Source organism: Arvicanthis niloticus, chromosome 6 (assembly GCF_011762505.2).
Source record: "Arvicanthis niloticus isolate mArvNil1 chromosome 6, mArvNil1.pat.X, whole genome shotgun sequence".
NCBI lineage: Eukaryota > Metazoa > Chordata > Mammalia > Rodentia > Muridae > Arvicanthis > Arvicanthis niloticus.
This window is the reverse complement of record NC_047663.1, coordinates 34,424,859-34,444,905: the sequence shown is the minus strand read 5'-3', so window position 1 is coordinate 34,444,905 and position 20,047 is coordinate 34,424,859. Positions and strand designations below refer to the sequence as shown.

The following is a 20,047-nucleotide window of genomic DNA, read 5'->3' as shown; positions in this document are numbered from 1 at the left end:
GTTCTAGTCCTGCATGACCTTGGCTTCTTGTGCCCCAGGAGGCAGTATCTGTGTCTCAGTGAGATAGGGCCTGAAGCCCTGAAAGGCAATCGACACTTAAAATGGTAGCCTTCTCTGGTTCTCATACCCTTGGTTGCTGGTGCAAAGTCAGACAATCTGGTGACTTCTTCTCTATGTCCTCCTCCCCTTCCACCTGACAGGGACACCCTCCAATAGCACTGCTCTGGACGATGGTTCTGGGTTAAGGCTGGACTGGAGTAGTGGGTAAATATTTGTACATCTTGGCCTTTCCTGATCTGCCCTCTGCTCAGTGTGAGGGAGTCTTGGGATTTTAGAGAGCAGGCCTGTGAAGGAAGGGCAAGCTAGTCAAAGCAGTGCACTTCTGTGGTTAATGACTACGTCCCAAGAGTTTCTGTTGTGTCAGAGCGGCCATGTCTGACTCTCCTCCACACAGATTCTCTCTGAATCACCAGGGGACTCCTCCTCATGTGTGAGCCTGTGGTCCCCACTGCATTCTTTCTGGCCTCACCTCCTGCCATCTCCTCACACCCAGCCCATCTTGAGTCTCATCTCAACCTGCCGCTTCTTCTGCCGGAATGACCTCTCCACCCCCCACCTCTTCTATTGGTCTTCCAGGTGAACACATTTAATCAGTCCCCAGCAAGGCTACTGAGTCACCCTTGTGATAAAGGCCCTCTTCCTTATATGTCATTATTACTCTCTGCTTCTTGTATCCCCCCACAGTCTCTTGGACATACAAGCATCATGACACCACAAGGCGGTGTGTTTGCATGGCACGGTGAGAGCCTTCCTGCTTGGTAGAATGAAGAGATGAAGGGAAGGTTGGGGAGATGGCTTAGTCAGTACCGTGCTTGTCACACAAAGTGAGGACTAGAGTTCAACCTCCCCAGCGCCATGTTTAAAAAGCTGGCCACCAGCTAAAGAAACATCACTCCATTCAGAACACTGGCCCCTCTTGCAGAGAACCCGAGTTTGGTTGTCAGCACCCACATGGCAGCTCACAGCTGTCTGTAACTCCAGTTTAGGGGATGCGACGCCCTCTTCTGGCCTCTGAAGGCACCAGGTACACAAGTTGTGCACGTTCAGGCAAGCACTCATATATACAAAATAGGAATAAATCCTGCCATGCGGTGATAGCTCACGCTTTTAATCTCAGTATTTGGGAGGCAGAGGCAGGTGAATCTCTGTCTGAGTCCAGCCTGGTCAGCATGGTGGTATATACCTGTAATCCGAGTACTGAGGAGACAGAGAGACAGGCAAGTCCCTGGGGCATGCTGGCTAGTCAACTTAGCCTAGTTGACAAGCTCCAGGCTCAATGAGAGACCCAGTCTGAGAAAGTAAGGTAGAGAGCAATGGGTTGATAATTCCAATATCAGCCTCTGGATATTGCACACATGCGCACAAAAATGAGCATACACACACACACACGCATGCAGGGATGCACACATGCATGCACATATGAAAGGAATGGATGGATGGTTGGATAGGCAAGCTAAAGCCAGTGTGTTCACTAAAGAGAGAGGTCGACCTCATGCCTTTCATTTTCTGGAGACAAGAGCATATAACTTTTCTCCCACACTAAATGTCCATTACCACCAGTCCAGTAATCCTTAAGTTCTGGAATCCCAGCACCCCTGTCAAGGCTATGATGCAAAGCAAAGTAGTCCATATTGATTGACAGACTCTTCCAGCAGCTTGCTTGATCCCATGATGGGCACACACACACAAAGTGAGAACAGCAGGGGTGGGTATACAGAGTTACGAGATACAGGACCGAACAGCAGGCCAACAGCTATTGGGGCAAACCAAAGAGGCGTTGAAGGCATCTGGCCCGGCCTCGGGGTCAGCAGAAGGCGCAGATGCAGAAGCACACGGCATTCTCAAAGCCTGGTGCCTAGAGGAGCAGGGATGCTCTCAGAGCTTAGAGGTTTGGGAGCAAGTAGAAGGATCAGGAATCAGCAGACACTGTGGTCAGGAAAGGAGCCGACTATATTTGACAGCTATTTGACAGCAGGTTCATTCAGGTCCCCACTGTGATGAGTCTCCTTCCCACCTGCTCCCATCCCCTCTACCTCCAGCACCTCTGTAGTGACAGTGATTTCTATTTAATATGAAGCAATCTAGTAGTAAGGGTCACCCCTTTTTGAGATGAGATAGCCCGAAACTCACTGTGTAACCCAGGCTGGCCTCATGCTTCTGGCAAACCTCCTGCCTCCCGAATTCGGAGTTACAGGCCATCAGCCACCATGTCCGGCTAATGTCTATTCTTTTATAGTACCAAGAGACCTGCCTACTCCAGGCCAAGGAGATGGCTCAGCAAGTAGAGCACTTGCAGTGCAAGTCTGAGATCCTGGGTGCAAGCCCCCAGATTCCAAGGTGAAAGGAGAAAAACAGCTCCCCCGAGACTTGTCCTCTGGCCCCCATGTGCACACCACGACACATAAGTACCTCGCCCCTGCCTGTCACACGCACACATGCACACAATAATAATACATTTATTTTTAAAAATTTCAAAAGAAGCCAACCTAAGTTGGGAGTAGTGGCCTATGCCTTCAATTCCAGAACACTGGAAGCAGAGGCAGGAGGATCTTTTGTGAGTTCGAGGCCAGCCTGGTCTACAAAGAGAGTTCTAGGACAGCCAGGGCTACACAGAGAAACCCGGTCTTGAAAAATTTAAATTAGCTGGCCAGTGGTGGTGCACACCTTTAATCCCAGCACTTGGGAGGCAGAGGCAGGCAGATTTCTGAGTTTGAGGCCAGCCTGGTCTACAGAGTGAGTTCAAGGACAGCCAGGACTACACAGAGAAACCCTGTCTCGGAAAAAAAAAAAAAGGAAAAGGAAAAACTAAAGGAAGGAAGGAAGGAAGGAAGGAAGGAAGGAAGGAAGGAAAGAAGGTAAGAAGGAAGGAGGGAAGGAAGAAAGGCAGGCAGGCCAACTTGGAACCTGCCTAGAATACTTTGCTGTGCGTGGTTCTTGTGCATAGCTCACAGTTGCCTGCTTGAGCTTATCTGACCCAGATGTCTATCTCTCTGCAGTCCCACCCCCTGTACCTGTGCAACGCCAGTGACGATGACAACCTAGAACCTGGATTCATCAGCATCGTCAAGCTGGAGAGTCCCCGACGAGCTCCTCGCCCCTGCCTGTCACTGGCCAGTAAGGTAGAGCCTCACACCACACTCCTCAGCTGTACCCAGCATGCACTGTGAGGGCCCCCAGCTCTCTTGTTCCCTTGTCTCAAGAATGATAAGCCCACTGGGCAATAGTGGTGCACACCTTTAGTCCCAGCACTCAGGAGGCAGAGGCAGGCGGATCTCTGAGTTTGAGGCTACCCTGGTCTATAGAGTGACATCCAGAACAGCTGAAACAGACTACACAGAGAAACCCTGTCTGGGAAAACACCTTACCCCCAAAAAATAAATTGAGAGGGGGGGTGGGGAATGATAAGACCCTTAAGGCTGGAAAGGTGGCTCAGCTCAGCGGTTAAGAACTCTAGCTGCCCTTCCAGAAGATCTGGGTTCAATTCTCAGCACTCAGAACCGTCCGTAACTCAGTTCTAGAGACTCTGATGCCCTCTTCTGGCCTGCACACAAACCAGGAACACAGGTACACAAACACACACATTCCGGCAAAACACCCATACACAGAAAATAATAACAAAGCATTTTAAGAATGCTAAGCCTGACTCCCTCAAGTTCCTCTAGCTCACAACCCATCCAAGAGAGGCTGAAATCCATGCTTTTGTCTTTAGTCCGCCGACCAATCCTAGAACTTTCTGGAGTTTCATCCCAACATAAGCTACCCTACCCCTGCTCTCTACTCCCTCACCCCACCTCATCTCTTAGAAATTCCTGAGGACTTTCTCTACCTCAGTACAAGAACAACCAGGTGGGACATGTGGGGTGGGGTGTCGCTCTGTTTCATTGCCTCAGAAGCATCTGAGAACTCTTTCACATGAACAGCAAAGCAGAGCCAGGTATGATGGCTCTTGCCTTCAAGCCCAGCACTCAAGAGGCAGAGCTGGGGTTTCTGAGCATTTGAGGCCAGCTTGGGCTGTATAGTAAGTACCCAGGTCAGTCAGTGCTGTATAAGAAAACCTCAACTCAGAAAGGAGAAATGAAATACTAAGTGGAAGCTATGACTCTCCCTACAGCCGTTACATGTCTCCTGTGAGGTTTGTTGCTTCACTTCAAGATAACTTTGGCTGGCACAAGGGATCTGTGTAAATTAGGGCTGGGGGTCTGGCTTGTGTGGCAGAGAGCCTTACCTAGACTTCACCAGGCCCCGGGTTTATTCTCTAACATTGCATAAAGCCAGGCTTGGTGTTTATAATCCCAGCCCTCCAGGATGAAGGCAAAACAATTAGAAATTCTGTCACCTTAATCACATACTGTGGGGCCAGCCTAGGATATATGAGACTCTGTCTCAAAAACAAAACAAAAACTCAAAGAAGGAAACAAAACCACCTCCCACTAAAATGTAAGTTAATTGCCACAAATAAAACTGAAAATAGGCTGGGCATGGTGGCTCACACATTTAATCCCAGCACTCAGGAGGCAGAGGCAGGCGGATCTCTGAGTCCGAGGCCAGCCTGGTCTACAAATTGAGTTCCAGGACAGTTAGGGTTACAAAGAAAAACCCTGTCTTGGAAAAAACAAAACCTGAAAATAAGCCAGAAGGTGGTGGTGCACACCTTTACTCTCAGCAGAAGTGGGCAGATCACTGAGTTCCAGGACAGGCAGGGTGACACAGAGAAACCTTGTCTCGAAAATAATAAATAAATAAAATGAATGCTTAAAATAATTTAAAATGTCAGAACTCGGGAAGCTGTGGCAGACAGATCACAAGTTTGAGACCAGCCTGGGCTACATAGAGAAATGTCTCCAAAACCCAAACTGAGATAAACAAACAGAAGTCCTAGATGAGAGTCCCAAGGCTCTGCAGGACTCACCGCTCACTGCCTCACTGCACCGCCTCCCGTCCCCCGGGTGCAGTGGCGCAGTTTTCCTGGGCTCTCTGGTTTGCTGGCCTGCCACCTGTGATCCTTCACTGATAAAGACAGTTACGGTTTTCTGTATAGCTTACCTCTACACCCAGGGGAACATGGACCAGATCCTCTGTATTTATTTTGGATTTTGAGACAGAGTCTCACTCTGTAGCCCAGGCTGGCCTCTGCCCCTCCTCTGTAGTTCCTGTGCTAGCTAGCATCTCAGCCCCTGAAGGCCTTTCTCATTCACAGCACCACAGGCCTTTACAGCTGCGGATTTTCTTCTGACTGGGGCTACCCTACTTATGAATATTTAATTTCTCCTGCTTTATGAAATCTGGAGAAATGTTTGTTCAGGAAGCAAAGGCTCAGCGCTTGCTCTGCGTGAGAGCTGGGAGTGGACAGAGAATTCAGAGAGGCTCAGAGGGAGTTTCCCCAGCTTGTCTTTACTTTCTGCAGAAGGGGCATGTGCTTATTCTGGAAACTTCACAGCAAGTGTGACATCTAACTCTGACTCTCCCACCCAGGGCACCCGACTTCTTTGATGTTTAAACAAGAGTCTCACAGTGTAGGCTAGGCTGGCTTTAAGAGTCCCTGTCCTGCCTCCACCCCTCCGTGCTGGGGTGGCAGGTGTACAGCACCACACCCAGCTTCCTGCAGTTGTTTTAACAGTGTCTGATTAGACCATACGCTCCATAAGACCATGTCCAAAGAAGAGTAAAAGTAAAACAACATCAGAAAGCATGTTAAGGATCTAAAGGAGTGCCTGGCTGCTGTATCTGGTAACCACAGGTCCTGTTCTTCCGTCAAGGCAACCCTTGCCTAGTGCATTAGACTTTTGGTGGAAATGGCGAAATAGCTAGGAGAACGATTTAAGAGAGGGGGATTTATTTTCGGCTCATGTCTTCAGAAGCTTCAGACAATAGTAGACAATTTCAGGCACCATGATAGGAGAACATGGTGGGTAGAGAAGCTCACACACACACACCACACACACACACACACACACACACACACACACACAAAGGCTATGCTAGTGCGGCTTCTCCTTTCCTCCCCTCCATTGCATCTGTGGCCCCAGTCTGTGGGATGGTGCTGCCCACGTTAGGGCAGGTCTTCCCCTTTAGTTAAGCTCTCCAGAAACATCTTCACAGACACACCCAATGGTACCCTTTCCTAATCCCCTAGGTGCTTCTCAGTCAAGTTACACCGACAGTCAGGATGAACCATCGCGCCTGGTTTCTCTCTCACTGCTAAGGGAATTGCCCTTTTCCCAAGCATGCCGGTCAGGTCCTATGACCTGACCCAGCCAATGGGAGTTTCCCTGCTCAAAAGTCTGCAAATGTCTCAGAAATCTCAAAGGCCAAACTAAAATATTTACTTTTGCTTTGGCTTTCTAGACTTCTCTTAAGTTCAGTGTGTTAATACAAATTATACAGTAAGACAATGCGTATGGATGGTTTAGTGGAACACACACAGACACACAGACACACACAGACACACAGACACACACAGACACACACAGAGACACACACATGCAGACACACACATGCAGACACACACACAGACACACACACAGACACACACACGCAGACACACACAGACACACACACACAGACACACACAGACACACACAGAGACACATTATGGCTCTTAGGAAGTATAAGGGAAAGATAAGGTCTTTAATAAAGAAAAAAATTAAAATCACTCTCCCAGATTGGTCTCTGTTCTGGTTTTCCCTTAATATTAATGGTAAATCAGGTGTGGTGGTATGTGCTTATAATCCTAGCACTCAGGAAGTAGAGGCAGGAGGATTAGAAGTTTAAGGTCATTCTCGACTACTTATCAAGTTCAAGTCTAGCCTAGGAAATATGAGACCCTCTCAAAATAAATAATGGAACAAGAGAAATAGCTTAGCAGTTAAGAGCACCGGCTGCTCTTCCAGAGGTCCTGAGTTCAATTCCCAGCAACCACATGGTGGCTCACAGCCATCTGTAATGGGATCTGATGCCCTCTTCTGGTGTGTCAATGACAGCATACTCATACATATAAAATAAAAAATTGTAAAAATTAATAAGTAAAATAGGAGGGAAAGAGGAGGGAAAATGGGGGAGGGGAGAAGCAAGCTCCATCCCTGGAAGGATTGGAGCTCTGGAACAGTTGACCTGTGGCTCAGCAGCTACCCTCCAGTATAACCATCTACTCTGGCCCATCCATCTCAACTGGACTTTGATCCCTTATCTGTGAAAGGGGAATGAGTAATAATGGGATTTTTACATGAATAACTATTGGGATATTTTTAATTAATTAATTTTTATGGATATTAGTGTTCTGTCTGCATGCTTGTCTGTGTACCATGGGTGTGCATGCCTGGTACCCTCGGAGGCCAGAAGAGGGCATCAGATCCTCTGCAACCGAAGTTATAGGTGATTGTGAGCCACCATGTGGGGGTGCTAGGAATTGAACCTGGGTTATCTGGAAATAGCTGCCCCGTGTTCTTAACCATTGAGCCATCTCTCCTGCCCTAGTTATGGGGATCTAATGGGACAGTAGAGATGCAAATGCATAATTCAGTGCCAGTCATACAGTAAATGACGACAGTGGCCATTCTGTTGTCTCAGACATCAATCACCTTCAATACCAGCTGTTGCTGGCTTGTTTTGTTTCATTTGGGTTTGTTCTTTTCTGGTACTGGGGATTCATTTCAGAGCCTTGCACATGCCAAGTGTGTGCCCCACCACTGGACAATCTTCACTTGTGTGTTCTTGGAGTTCATGAAAGCTGTCTGTCTGTTCCTAGAGTATTTTCTTTCTCTTCTCTGAAACCCTCTCCATAATTCTGTTTGATCTTTCTGTTCTTGTGACTGCTCCTGCTATGGCACCTGAATTAGTGTCTGCTTTTCTCTCGGCTCCACTCCCCCTATCATGGCTGGACAAGCACATGATAGGCCTTTTACCTAACAGGAGGAATTAGATTCAGAGACACGTAGCTGGGTACCAAGATGACCACCACCCTGTGGTTAAGAGAAGGTATTCTCAAGCCAGATGTGGTAGCATGCACCTATGATCACAGCATACAGGTATGTTAAGTCAGTAGTAGGACTGTGGGGTTTGAGGCTAACCTGGGCTACATAGTGACACCTCACCTTAAGGCAAAACAGATCAGAAAGTAGGTACAGTGGAGGCTGAAGTTCTGGATCATGCACAGCCATCACCATGTCCACGGACACAGTGTTTGTGTCCACAGACCTTCTGAGTCTTGGGTTCCTGACTGTCTTAGGGAATCTTAAGGAATAAATGAACTCACGTACACAAACCATACACAATAGTTGATATATTAACAGCATACACGAGGCATAAGTTTAAGTACTTTACATGGAGTAATTAATATAGTCATCACAGTAGCTCTCTGCAGCGGGGTCCGTTATTGTCCCAGTTTACAGGAAAGAAAACAGGAAGCGTTGCCCCAAAGTCTCACAGCTAATAGTGGGAGCAGAGCCGGGGTTTTGGGGATTTGCACTCTGGGTAGGGCAGATCTCAGTAAGAAACAAACACCTTCTCCTTCCCTCTGTCCTTGCTCTCAAGGGCAGCCGAGTGCCACTGGTACTGTTGAATATTTGTAGCCTGACCCAGCTCTGGAGAGGCAGAAATCCCTTCTAGCATCCTCCCAGCAGTTCCCTGGCCAAATGAACTTTCAACACAATATTCTGCTAAGTCTGTGTTTCTTGAAGGTGTCTGAAGCAGGTAGAAGAAAGCCATTTCCCCATCAGAGGGAGCTGCTTCGCACTTATCTGTTTTGTGTGCTAAGTATTTGTGTCAGATTGTGACCATTCTGAAGAGCATTCTGAAGGGAGACGTGTCCCTTTTGTTGATGCTCCAGGGCAGTGGTCCTCAACCTGTGGGTCTTCAACCCCTTTGAGGCGTCAAATAACTTTTTCACAAGGGACACCTAAAACCGGCCTGAACATCAGATATTTACATTACAATTCATAACAGTAGCAAATTTAGTCATGAAGCAGCAACAAAATTATTTTATTGCTGGGGACCACCACAACATGAGGAACTGTGTTAAAGGGTTGCAGCATTAGGAAGGTTGAGAACCACTGGTCTAAAATATTGTTGTGGGCATTTTAGTTTTATGTACATGGGGAGTCTTGACCTTTTAAATGTCTTAGTACCTCGGGCATAGGAGGCTCTGGGTTTTGTTTGTTTGTTTGTTTGTTTTTGGGTTTTTTGTTGGGTTTTTTGTTTTTTGTTTTGTTTTGTTTTGTTTTTTGTTTTCTGAGACAGGGTTTCTCTGTGAAGCCCTGGCTGTCCTGGAACTCACTCTGTAGTCCAGGCTGGCCTCGAACTCAGAAATCCGCCTGCCTCTGCCTCCCAAGTGCTGGGATTAAAGGCATGCGCCACCACTGCCTAGCTGTAGGTGCTGTTACATTATGGATAAGCAGATGATGTACAGAAATAGCCACTGTGGTCTACAGAGGAAAATTTAACAGCTATCTAGTGGATCAAGAGACAGGACCTCAGCTACCCCTATGCACACCCTGAGTTAGGTCCTAGTGGAGCCTTGCTTGCTTGCTGGCTCAAGGCATCCAGAGAGGTCTCTGAGCTGTCTTTCTAAGCCTGGGTTTCTGGTTGTAGGAGCTTACCCATCCTTTCTGTCTCCCAGATTCCACACCTCAGACACTCTGTAGCTTCTACTCTTGGGTGCATGTGAGCAGGGGTTATAGAGAGTCCCCGCTGGACTAATACGTATCCCCAAATCTTGCTTTCTGTCGCTAGAACACTGGATTCAGGAACCCACTGCCAGAAAGTCCTGTTTATTTTCTCCTGTTGGCAAACTCTCTGGGTTCTTTGATCACTTTTACAGCTTTATAATTATGGGCTGTAATGGGCTAGGGTGTTTGAACTTCATCAGTAATTGCTTTCCATTGCTCCTACCCCAATTCTTCAAAGAAGTAAGAATATCTCCAAAGAAGGGAGTCCCTAAGCCAGGCTACCTGGGCTTAGAGGCCCCGAGAATCTCATTCTGTGACTGCTAGGGTACACCTCCCACTCCTCACCCATCCCTGGACTGAAATTATCAGTAGGATCCCCCTATCAGGGGCTCCTCTCAGCACTACTTGAAAGCCCTTGTTTGCAGGGCCCTGAAGATTTGTCTGGAGGGGCTCAGCTGGGCTGGCCTTTCTGAGAGGAAGTGGTTGAGAAGCTGCAGTTTCTCAGTTTCTTCCCCAGTCCATTGTGGAGTCCGAGAATTTCCTCAGGGCTTGGGATGGGTGTCAGTTAGGCTAGGCAGGCCCTGTAGAGGGACCAGCCCAGCTCACTGGAGCAAGAGAGAAAAGAAACTTATCCTAACCAAAACCAAAATAACACACACACACACACACACACACACACACCTGCTCAAATGTGTCTCACTGCCCTCTCCCTGTCCCCTGCCTGCAGGGGAGTTTGAGGGGCCCACTAGCCCCTGCCACTGCTTGGGGAGTAGGGAACAGAGAGCAGAGGACAAAGCTGTTCCCAGCCTACCTGGCAGGAGACCTGCCCCAACAGGCTCTCCCTGGGAAGGCAGCCTAGATCAAAAGAACTGGGAGTGTGAGTGAGTCCCAGCCCTGGCTCCTCTTCCTGCCACTGTGACTTGCAGAAGAGTTAACTCCTTCACTGCCTGCAGAAAGGCCTCAGAGATTCAGCAGGGTCCCTGGGAGGGAAATGGCAATAGAAGGGCAGGCTTTGAGCCTGAAGTCTGGGAGATCTGATCCGATACCAGGCTGGGAGCAGCTCCTTCACAGCGCCTGTACTTGACAGTTGGTTGTGGCTTCTTTTCTCTTATCTTCCTCCTCTCACCCCCTCATAGGCCCCCAGGTTCCCTCCTCTTGTTCTGTCTTTGACTCTTATCTGTGTTGCTGCTGCTGCTGCATGGCTGGCTAGATTGTGCTGCCTCAGATAGGCTCTGGAAGCCCTTGGTGAACGCACATGTGCACCTGTGCACAGGCGTGTCCTTGTGGGAGCAGCCCTTTAGTCCCTCTTCAGTCGGGCCATCCTAAGGGAAAGTACAAAGGGATCAAGCACTGGACAAGGACTCTTTAAGGCCCTGAATTGGAACCAAAGAGCTTGGCAAGCTAGAGGGTGGCAGGGAGAGAGCACCCCGGGGTGACACACTGAGCGGGGGAGATCTCCCATGGAGGTCAGAACAGTGGCCCAGGCTCTCTGCACTATGCCTGGGCCTCACTCCTGGGAGGTGTCATTTCATAGCTGCCTCTGGCTAGGCAGGGTTGGGTCCTCTGCTCTTCTCTTTTCATCTCTACCTTTCTGCAACTCCTGGTCACTCCCTGTCCTTTGTTCTCACTGCTTGGTCCCTAAAAAGGGGCTGTGTCTTACCCTAGAGCCAAAGCCACCATTTGGTACCCAGTGAAGCCTGGGTGAGGGGTCCATTTCAAAACAAAAGAATGAATGCTATTCTTTGAAGGCAGTGGACTGGGTCAGCCAGGGATGCCTGGCTCCCTGACGCTTTGCACATATACACGCGAGTTCCCTGACTCCTTGCACATGTACTTGTGAGTGATCAGGGCACACGTCCTAGGGAGAGATGAATGTGCGAGCCTCCGTGGTCAGGGTGGGACAAGCCTCTGCTCTGTTTCTGCAGGCCAGAATGGCTGGCGAGCGAGGAGCCAACGCAGTTCTCTTTGACATCACAGAGGATCGATCAGCTGCTGAGCAGGTGCCTAGGGACAGGCGGGTGTTCCAGGGAGGGTCTGGATGGAGGAAGGTAGGGTTCTTGGGGTGGGAGCAGAAGTCACAACAGCCCTGCTGGGACTTTGTTCTCTGCAGCTGCAGCAGCCCCTAGGGCTGACTAAACCCGTGGTGCTGATCTGGGGTAATGATGCCGAGAAGCTGATGGAGTTTGTGTACAAGAATCGGAAGGCCTATGTGTGGATTGAGCTGAAGGAGCCCCCAGCTTGGGTAAGCACCTCAGGCCTCAGCCTTGCATGTGCAGCCACCTCCACTTTACCCACCAGCCCCCTGGAAACCCTCTAGTCTACCTTCAGCCCCTAGCCCTGTGTCTCGGGGAGTTTCTCCCACTCTCTGAGCATCATCTACAAGATGAACAGATTGGGCCTGATGGATCCTAAAGCAGTTTTCAGCTCTGTGGTTTAATAGCATGGAGAAGAGAAGCCTGTCTGCCAGGCTCCCAGGCTGTGACCCCCAAGTGCTCTCCAGCCAGTAGCTCGAACTTCACAAAGGGATTCTTTCCTCCTTTGCCTGCAAGCATAGCTTCCCAGATAACATCTCATAGCTGCATCTAGAGATTGCTTTCCTGTAGCCCCAAGCTGGGAGGACTGCCCAGTCCATCTTCCATCTCTTCATCCCTCAGATGGGAGGCCCACGGCTCACAGCTCCCTCTCTTTATTCCTATATTTCTTCCCGACTTGGCCTGGCTCTTTCTAGAGTATGACCCTTTTCTTCTCTGCTTCCCCCACCCATCCCCAGGCAAATTATGATGCGTGGATCCTCCTGACTGTGGTGGGTACCATCTTCGTGATCATCCTGGCTTCCGTGCTGCGCATCAGGTGCCGCCCCCACCATAGCAGACCGGTGAGCAGCGTGGGTTGCCTAATAGAAGTGGGTGTGGGTATAAGTGTGGAGGGAGAAAGAAGGGTGTGAGACAGACAGGAGTCTTTATGATCATGAGACCACCTCCATTTAAATAAACACTCTAGGCTCTCTGTTGCTTTTAGCAGCTTCTCCTCATCTCTTATCCGTCTGTCCATCCATCCATCCATCCATCCACCCACCCACTTATTCATCATATATACTGAGTAATATATACCAGTTTCAGGTGTTGGGAACAGCACCATGAGTAAAAACGACCGAACAACAAAATAAAACAAAATCCTCTACTCTTAAGCTATCATCCAGCAGGGTAGTGGTGGTGACACACACACCTTTAATCCCAGGACTCAAGGCAGAGGCAGATGGATCTCTCTGAGTTAGGGGCCAGCCTGGTCTACAGAGCAAGTTCTGGGACATCCAGGGCTACACAGAGAAACCCTGTCTCAACAAAACAAACAAACAAAACAAACCAACAAAATATCAGCTTTCATTCTGGAAGGGCAGGGGAAGCAGACAATAAAGGAAGTAAGATGTGTGATATTTTTGATGTTAGCATGTGCTTGCTACACACAACAGTGAAGTGGCAAAGAGGAACAAGCAAGCTGGAGACAGGTTAACCTTTTCTAAACCAGTCCAGGGGAGTCTGCATCAAGAAATGAGTGATATGACACAGACCAGCAGTGGGTGAGCATGGGAGTTACTGTCTAACTCCAGTTCAAGAGGATCCAACACCCTTTCATGCCTCTGTCCTCTGTGGTATGTGTCTAGGCATGCCCCAGGTGCACAGGCATACATGCAGACAAAATACCCATCTACACAGAGTAGAATAGTAATACTTTTTAAAAGAATCATTTATTTGTGATGTGAGTACACTGTCACTCTCTTCAGATACACCAGAAGAGGGCATCAGATCCCATTATAAATAGTTGTGAGCCACCATGTGGTTGCTGAGAATTGAACTCAGGACCTTTGGAAGGACGGTCAGTGCTCTTAACCACTGAGCCATCTCTCCAGCCCCACGTAATAATATCCTGTGTCCTCAAAGGAAGAAAAGCCTAATGGAACATAGTGAACTGGTAGGACGAACGGTGCAGGATCTCAGAAGGAATGCACCCTCCAGGGCACTCACTTGGCTGTTAGATCTAATGGGGTGATGGAACTGAGTCCAAGCTGAGCCCAGGAGAGGGGAAAGCAGAGCTCTTGCTTCAATGTGAACTCTATTCTTCTTCCCAGGATCCTCTTCAGCAGCGGACAGCCCAGGCCATCAGCCAGCTGGCCACCAGGAGGTACCACGCCAGCTGTAGACGGGCTCGAGCCGAGTGGCCAGACTCAGGGAGTAGCTGCAGCTCGGCCCCCGTGTGTGCCATCTGTCTGGAAGAGTTCTCAGAGGGGCAGGTGAGGTGGGCCGGGCTGGAGATGGGGAAGGTAGCTGGGGCAGGGGTGGACAGGTCTAGGTATGACTACATCACAACTGTATCTGAGTCTACATGTCCTCCAAGGCAGAGATCACTCGAAGATTTGGCCGTTTCGCTGAGCTTCTAAGAACTAGCAGTGATATTGTTGAGAAGGGAGCCTTGTGTTGGGCCACAGTGGGGCTTTAAACACATTATCTCACGTCAGCCACATGACAGAGGAGGTTGGAGAATAGATTGGGTGCTTATCCTTACTGACAGCAGAAACTGTTAAGAAACTTGAGCCAGGCATTGTGGCACATGACTCTCATCCAGCCTTGGGGTGATAGGAAAAGAACTATGTAAAACTGTCTCAAAAAAAAATTAAAAAAAGTAAAACCAAAAACTTGCCCAGAGTCATGCAGCTTAACACAAATCTACCAGCTACCAAAGCCCATACCACCATTACTCTCTGTTCCTTTGCAAGTAGGTGACTGAAGGAAGGGAAGGCCAAGAGGGAGTTCGGGAGGTCTTTGTAACCTGTGGTTGGGGCACTCTTGTTTGCTTCAGGAGCTCCGGGTCATTTCCTGCCTCCACGAGTTTCATCGAACCTGTGTGGACCCCTGGCTACACCAGCATCGAACTTGCCCCCTCTGCATGTTCAACATCGTAGGTAGGAGGTGACCTGAGGGCTCCCCTGTGTGTACAGACAGATCTAGTGCACAGCTGCCCTGTGGGAAAGGGTTTCTCTTGTGAGGCTGAGGAGAAGTGGCTACCACCATGTAGGCTTCAGCTGCGAACTGCTCAAGAGCACCTTGTCTGTTGGGGAGGGTTGTCCATACTGAAGCCATCTTCATTTTCTTAAAGAGTATGTTTCCACGGCACTGTTGCTTCTAAATCTGGTTTGTTTGCAAATTTGTTATTCTAATGCTCTGGCCGTAAAGGACCCTATTTTAGTAAAATCGGTATAGCAATTTTCTGAAAGATGGAAGTGAAATCAACGTCTTAAGGAAAAAGAACCTTGTGCTAGTCCAGCCAAGGAGACAAAACGAGCTCATGGTGGTCCCGGGTGAAAGAGCTAACGGTGGCAGGAGCTTAGATTAGATGTCCTTTGTTCCCCAAACTGAGCTCAGAAGCTATACAGGATCAGATGGGTAGCTACACCTTTCTGAGTTCATTCTCTGTATGAAGTCTATGCTTGTGAAAACAAATGTCCATATTCTCCATTCTTTTCCCAGAGGGAGATTCATTTTCTCAGGCTCTGGGAGCCTCTCCATCTTACCAGGAACCAGGCAGAAGACTCCACCTCATTCGCCAGCATCCTGGCCATGCCCACTATCATCTCCCTTCTGCCTACCTGTTGGGCCCTTCTAGGAATTCGGTTGCCCGGACTCCAAGACCTAGACCCTTTCTGCCCTCCCAGGAGCCAAGTATGGGGTCTCGGCATCAGCGCCTTCCCAGGGCTTCACATCTCCGGGTACCAGAAGAACAGCAGCACTTGGCAGTACCTGTGCACCGGTCTGCACAGGGCTGGGGGCTGAATCGCCTCCGATGTACCTCTCAGCATCCCACAGCTTGCCCAGCGGCCCTACGACGAGCCAGGCCTCATGACAGCAGTGGGTCTGGAGAAAGCTACTGTACAGAACGAAGTGGTTACTTGGCAGATGGGCCAGCCAGTGACTCCAGCTCAGGGCCCTGTCACGGCTCTTCCAGTGACTCAGTGGTCAACTGCACGGATATCAGCCTGCAGGGCATCCATGGCAGCAGTTCTACCTTCCGAAGTTCCCTGAGCAGTGACTTTGACCCCTTGGTATACTGTAGCCCTGAAGGGGATCCCCAAGGGAAAGGACCTAGTGTGACCTCTCGACCCCGCTCGCTGGACTCAGTGGTACCTACGGGGGAGACCCAGGTTTCCAGCCACATACACTATCACCGTCACCGCCACCACCACTACAAAAAGCAATTGCAGTGGCGTGGCAGGAAGCCTGGCCCAGAAACTGGGGTCCCACTGTCCAGGTCTGCTGCTTCTCACACTCAGCTGGATCCATCTCAGCTCACGGCACCCAACCCCACAGCTTCTTCAACGCTCCCCAACCCACAACGGCCCAGGGCCCTTACAGAGCCAGCCCCTGGCCTAGCAGAAGCTGCCGGCCCTAGCCCCTGTCCCAGCCCCAACCCCTGCAGCCTTTTTAACTTGCAGAAATCCAGCCTCACTGTCAGACACTCACAGAGAAAACGGCGGGGTGGCCCCTCAGAACCCCTGCCAACCTCTCTGCCCCAGGACTTGACTGTGCACACAGCTTGCCCTACAGTTTCCCCCCACTACAGCCCCAGTCTAGCATACCCTTGGCCCCCAGAGGTTCCTCCATTGATGTTCAGACCTCCAGGCCTGGATAGGAGGCTGCTACATGAAGTCCCAGGCCCCTGTTACTCAAGTTCACAGCCAGTGTGGTTGTATCTGAATCCCTGCCAGCCTCTGGGACCATGCTTACCTGGAGAGGGACATTCCAAGTGGACTTTTGACAACCCAGAGGACAGGAGATGTCCTTACTCACACTATCAGGTGCTGCCAGCCCAGCCTGGTGAGTGTTCAGGGAAGCTGGTGTTCTGGGAAGAGGAAACTGAATCTTGTTGGATGTTGGAGGGCAGGTGAAAAGAGCCAAGGGGTTGAGGAGATTATCACTTACCTGAAGCACAGAAATCATAGGTGGTTCTCAGCTTCTCAGGGGCCTGGGGTTTTGGTAAAGGTACCTGGCAGTATTGGCACATGCCTTAATCCCAGGGAGGCAGAGAAAGGCAGACCTGTGAGTTCAAGGCCAGCCTGGTCTACAGAGTGAGTTCCAAAACAGCCAGGACTACATAGAAAAACTCTGTCTAAAAAACAAAACAACAACAACAAATGAAAGAGAGAGGGAGAGGGGGCGAGGGGACCACTAAGGCTTCTCTTCCAAGCATTCTTGTTAATAAGGCTGGCCACGTTTTCCTGGGAACTCTGTGAATCCTCAGCTCTAAGCCAAAGCTTTGCACACCTGTCTGTGTAAACCACCCATCCTTTCCAAGACTCACTACCTCCCAGTCCCTCCACCTTTGAGAGATGGTACACCTCTTTGCCTATAGCCATTGCTAGAAGAACCCTTTTACCTCAAAGGAAGACCCCAGAGATCCTGAAATACAAATCCTAGAAATCTACGGGCAGGGCTTGAGAACTACTGTCATTCATTCATCCATCCATTCTCTCATTCATTTCTTCCTCCTGATTACATGCTAGTTATATGCTAGGTCCTAGGCAGGCTTCTGAGGACATAGAGCTTGCCATCTAGGAAACCTAAGTCCATGGAGAGACAAGCATGCACATAGTTAGTGTGTGTTGGACCACAGTGTCTACGGTCATGTGATATGAGCATGGACCAGGTGTTTGATGGTTCCTTTGGACTCTGTCACATCTGCTTCCAGTGCTGACAGAATCAGACCACCTTTTGCTCTACATTCAGTGTTTCCGTCTTGCTTGATCCTCACACTCATTGTTTTCTGTGCCTCTGTTAGGTCTGTCATCATCCCAGGTCTGCTACTGATGGCCCAGGTCTGCTACTGACGGCCCCTGCCCATAGGGAGCATAGCCTGAAGGTCGAAAGCAGGAGCTTCCCTCTGACAGGGTCACGAAGTTGAGAGGCCTGCACACCTAGTGTTGTGTCCTATAGAGTTGTGCAGCCCAGCTCCCTCTGCCCTTCCACGCCACTGTCAGGGCTATCAGCCTTTCAGTGAACTATCTAGAATCAAATGCTCTGTTATGCCCACAGGCAGGAGAAATCTAACCTGATGTGACCTTCAGTGCTCCAGTACCATCTAGGCCCATCTAGCACCCTTCCCTTCCTCTGCCCTCTGCTTTAATCAAGTTGGGTAAACACAAATTATAATTCCTGCCGCCCAGAATGTCCCACTGTCCCTATAAACCCAATTCTTACCATTTCTGTAAAACCAACTCGCACATACTCACTGTCAGAAAGTTTTTCCTCTCTGCTGTGCGGATGTGCATTCTTCCCTCAATATGTCTCTTAGGACCCTAGTTCTCTCTCACTGTCATAATATCCATGTGCACATAATATCCATGCGCACATAATAGCCATGTGCTTGCATGCTTTCTTTGCTAGCCTATTCTTTTGGATATTCTGTTCAGCAAGTGGTAGCAAGCCAAGTTCACAATGAATGCCTAATAAATATTTATCGGGTGAATGAATGAATAGTAAGTACCAGTCACAGCGGTTGCTGTGAGTACTTCTCTAGGTTTGTTTTTCTCTCCCATTTCCCAATGGACCCCTCTCAGCTTTGCAGACATATTTCCTGCTTCTCCCTCTCTGTGGTTCTCTTCCCTGCCACAGCCTCCACAGGTGGGAGAAGCAGGATTTTAGCTGGACCCTTGGTGACCTCTTTCTTCTCTCCCCTCTCTTCTCATGCAGGCTCAGAGGAGGAGCTTGAGGAGCTGTGTGAACAAGCTGTGTGATGTGAGATGGTCAGATGAAGCTCCGACGGCGAGTTCCAAGATAACTCGAGTTCCAGAGTGTTCCAGATGACTCAGGGTTCTCCCTGGCACAGGGTCCTGCTCCTGGGAGGAGCCAGGACCTTAGCAAGCATCTCTTTATGCTGTACTTCCTGGGACCACTGGAAGAAGAGTGGTGACAGTGGCTGGTGGGAGGTGCTATTTCCTGCCCCCAGCTCCCAATCTTGTCTGCAGAACACACCTACAGTGCAGAAAGTCCTGCGTCCAGCTAGACAACCAGCCAGTATCCAGTACACATCTGTGGGGTAGACTCTGAAAGGCTGAGTTTTTGACAGGAAGCTATGAGTGAATATCTAGATGTCTTAAAGGTGCTGCTCTTTTCTCAAGCCCCGCCGGGTTCCCCGGCTGGGTCTCCTTTGCTCCAGGCTTCAAGCTCACACAAGCTGAGTGCATGACCACATCTCACCTCCTTTCACTGGGGCACCTTCAGCTCTATCATTTCCTATCTGCACAAAAGAACAAGGAGTTTAGGTGAGCCCCAGTCCCAAGAGAGGTCTCTGTACCTTATCCAGCCTGCATCTGCCTGCTTGGTGCTCAGGGAGTAGTTCTTCCTTCCTGTTCTTAAACCAGTCTTACCCTGCAGGCTTTGGGGAGCCAAGGAATAGAGTTCTGTCCCAGAGGTGAGGACTGTGGCAGACCTGGGATCAATCTTTTGATTATCAAACTCCTTGTCACTCCGGCAACTCCCAGTTCCTCTGAGGTAGAGAACAGGAATGGAGGGAAGTTAGTGCTCCTTGAAGCTCTTCTGCCTCTAAGTCCAAGGCAGGCAGAAAGGGATGTCTACTAAACTTCATCTGGGAAGAAGGGGGATGAGATGAAGGCAGAGGAAGCACAGCTAGAGCCGAGCAAGGGCAGGAGTCTTCTCTGAGAGGTTCTTGGAGCACAGATAGAGAAGATGAAATGTGACCTATAAGCCATACACGCCCCAACTGAAGCTGTGCAAATGGAATTGGAGCAATACATTGGCCTGGGCAGCTTGTACCAAGTGGGCAAGGGCTGATGGGCCTCCTGTGGCTCTTGGTCCCAGCATCCTGACCATTGTCAGCCCCTCAGGCAGTATCCTTGCCCGGAATGTGAATGTGGGGGCAAAATGGACATGGGATCCTACTTGGGAACCTTCTTTCCTCAGAGTCAATGGAGAGACTGGGATCCAGGCACCCACATGGGTATTTATATCTGAACCAGACAGAAAGATGCTTGAATCAGGCACTATGTTGAAAAATGTATTTATTTGCTAATATATTTATCCATAAATATGATCTGGCTTTGTGATTTTGTTTCATTATGATTTTTCACTCAGGATAACAATTCCATCTTCTCTATCTTCTTTTGTTGAATTTTTGAGGCCCAGCCTGACCCCCAGTTCACTGCACAGCTAAGATCTAACCTCAGAGTGATCCTCTTCCCAATCCCAGTTACTGGGATTATAGGCATTTACCATTATTCCCTCTGGTTTCATATGCTACTGGTGATATCAAAAGCTAGT

General features: G+C 49.4%; 1 protein-coding gene across 3 annotated transcripts in view; it reads left to right on the top strand.

Moving 5' to 3' along the window:
• Positions 1-19,820, top strand: part of Rnf43 (ring finger protein 43) — a 70,293-nt gene extending 50,473 nt beyond the window's left edge. For all 3 annotated transcript variants that reach the window (XM_076936070.1, XM_076936069.1, XM_034504483.2), the window contains 8 exons: positions 3,057-3,179; positions 11,648-11,722; positions 11,833-11,964; positions 12,493-12,597; positions 13,849-14,010; positions 14,577-14,679; positions 15,245-16,588; positions 18,461-19,820. In XM_076936070.1, coding sequence (XP_076792185.1) covers positions 3,057-3,179; positions 11,648-11,722; positions 11,833-11,964; positions 12,493-12,597; positions 13,849-14,010; positions 14,577-14,679; positions 15,245-16,588; positions 18,461-18,504 — 2,088 coding nt within the window. In that variant the 3' untranslated portion in view covers positions 18,505-19,820. The remainder of the gene's footprint in view (positions 1-3,056; positions 3,180-11,647; positions 11,723-11,832; positions 11,965-12,492; positions 12,598-13,848; positions 14,011-14,576; positions 14,680-15,244; positions 16,589-18,460) is intronic.
• Positions 19,821-20,047: the final 227 nt, after the last annotated feature.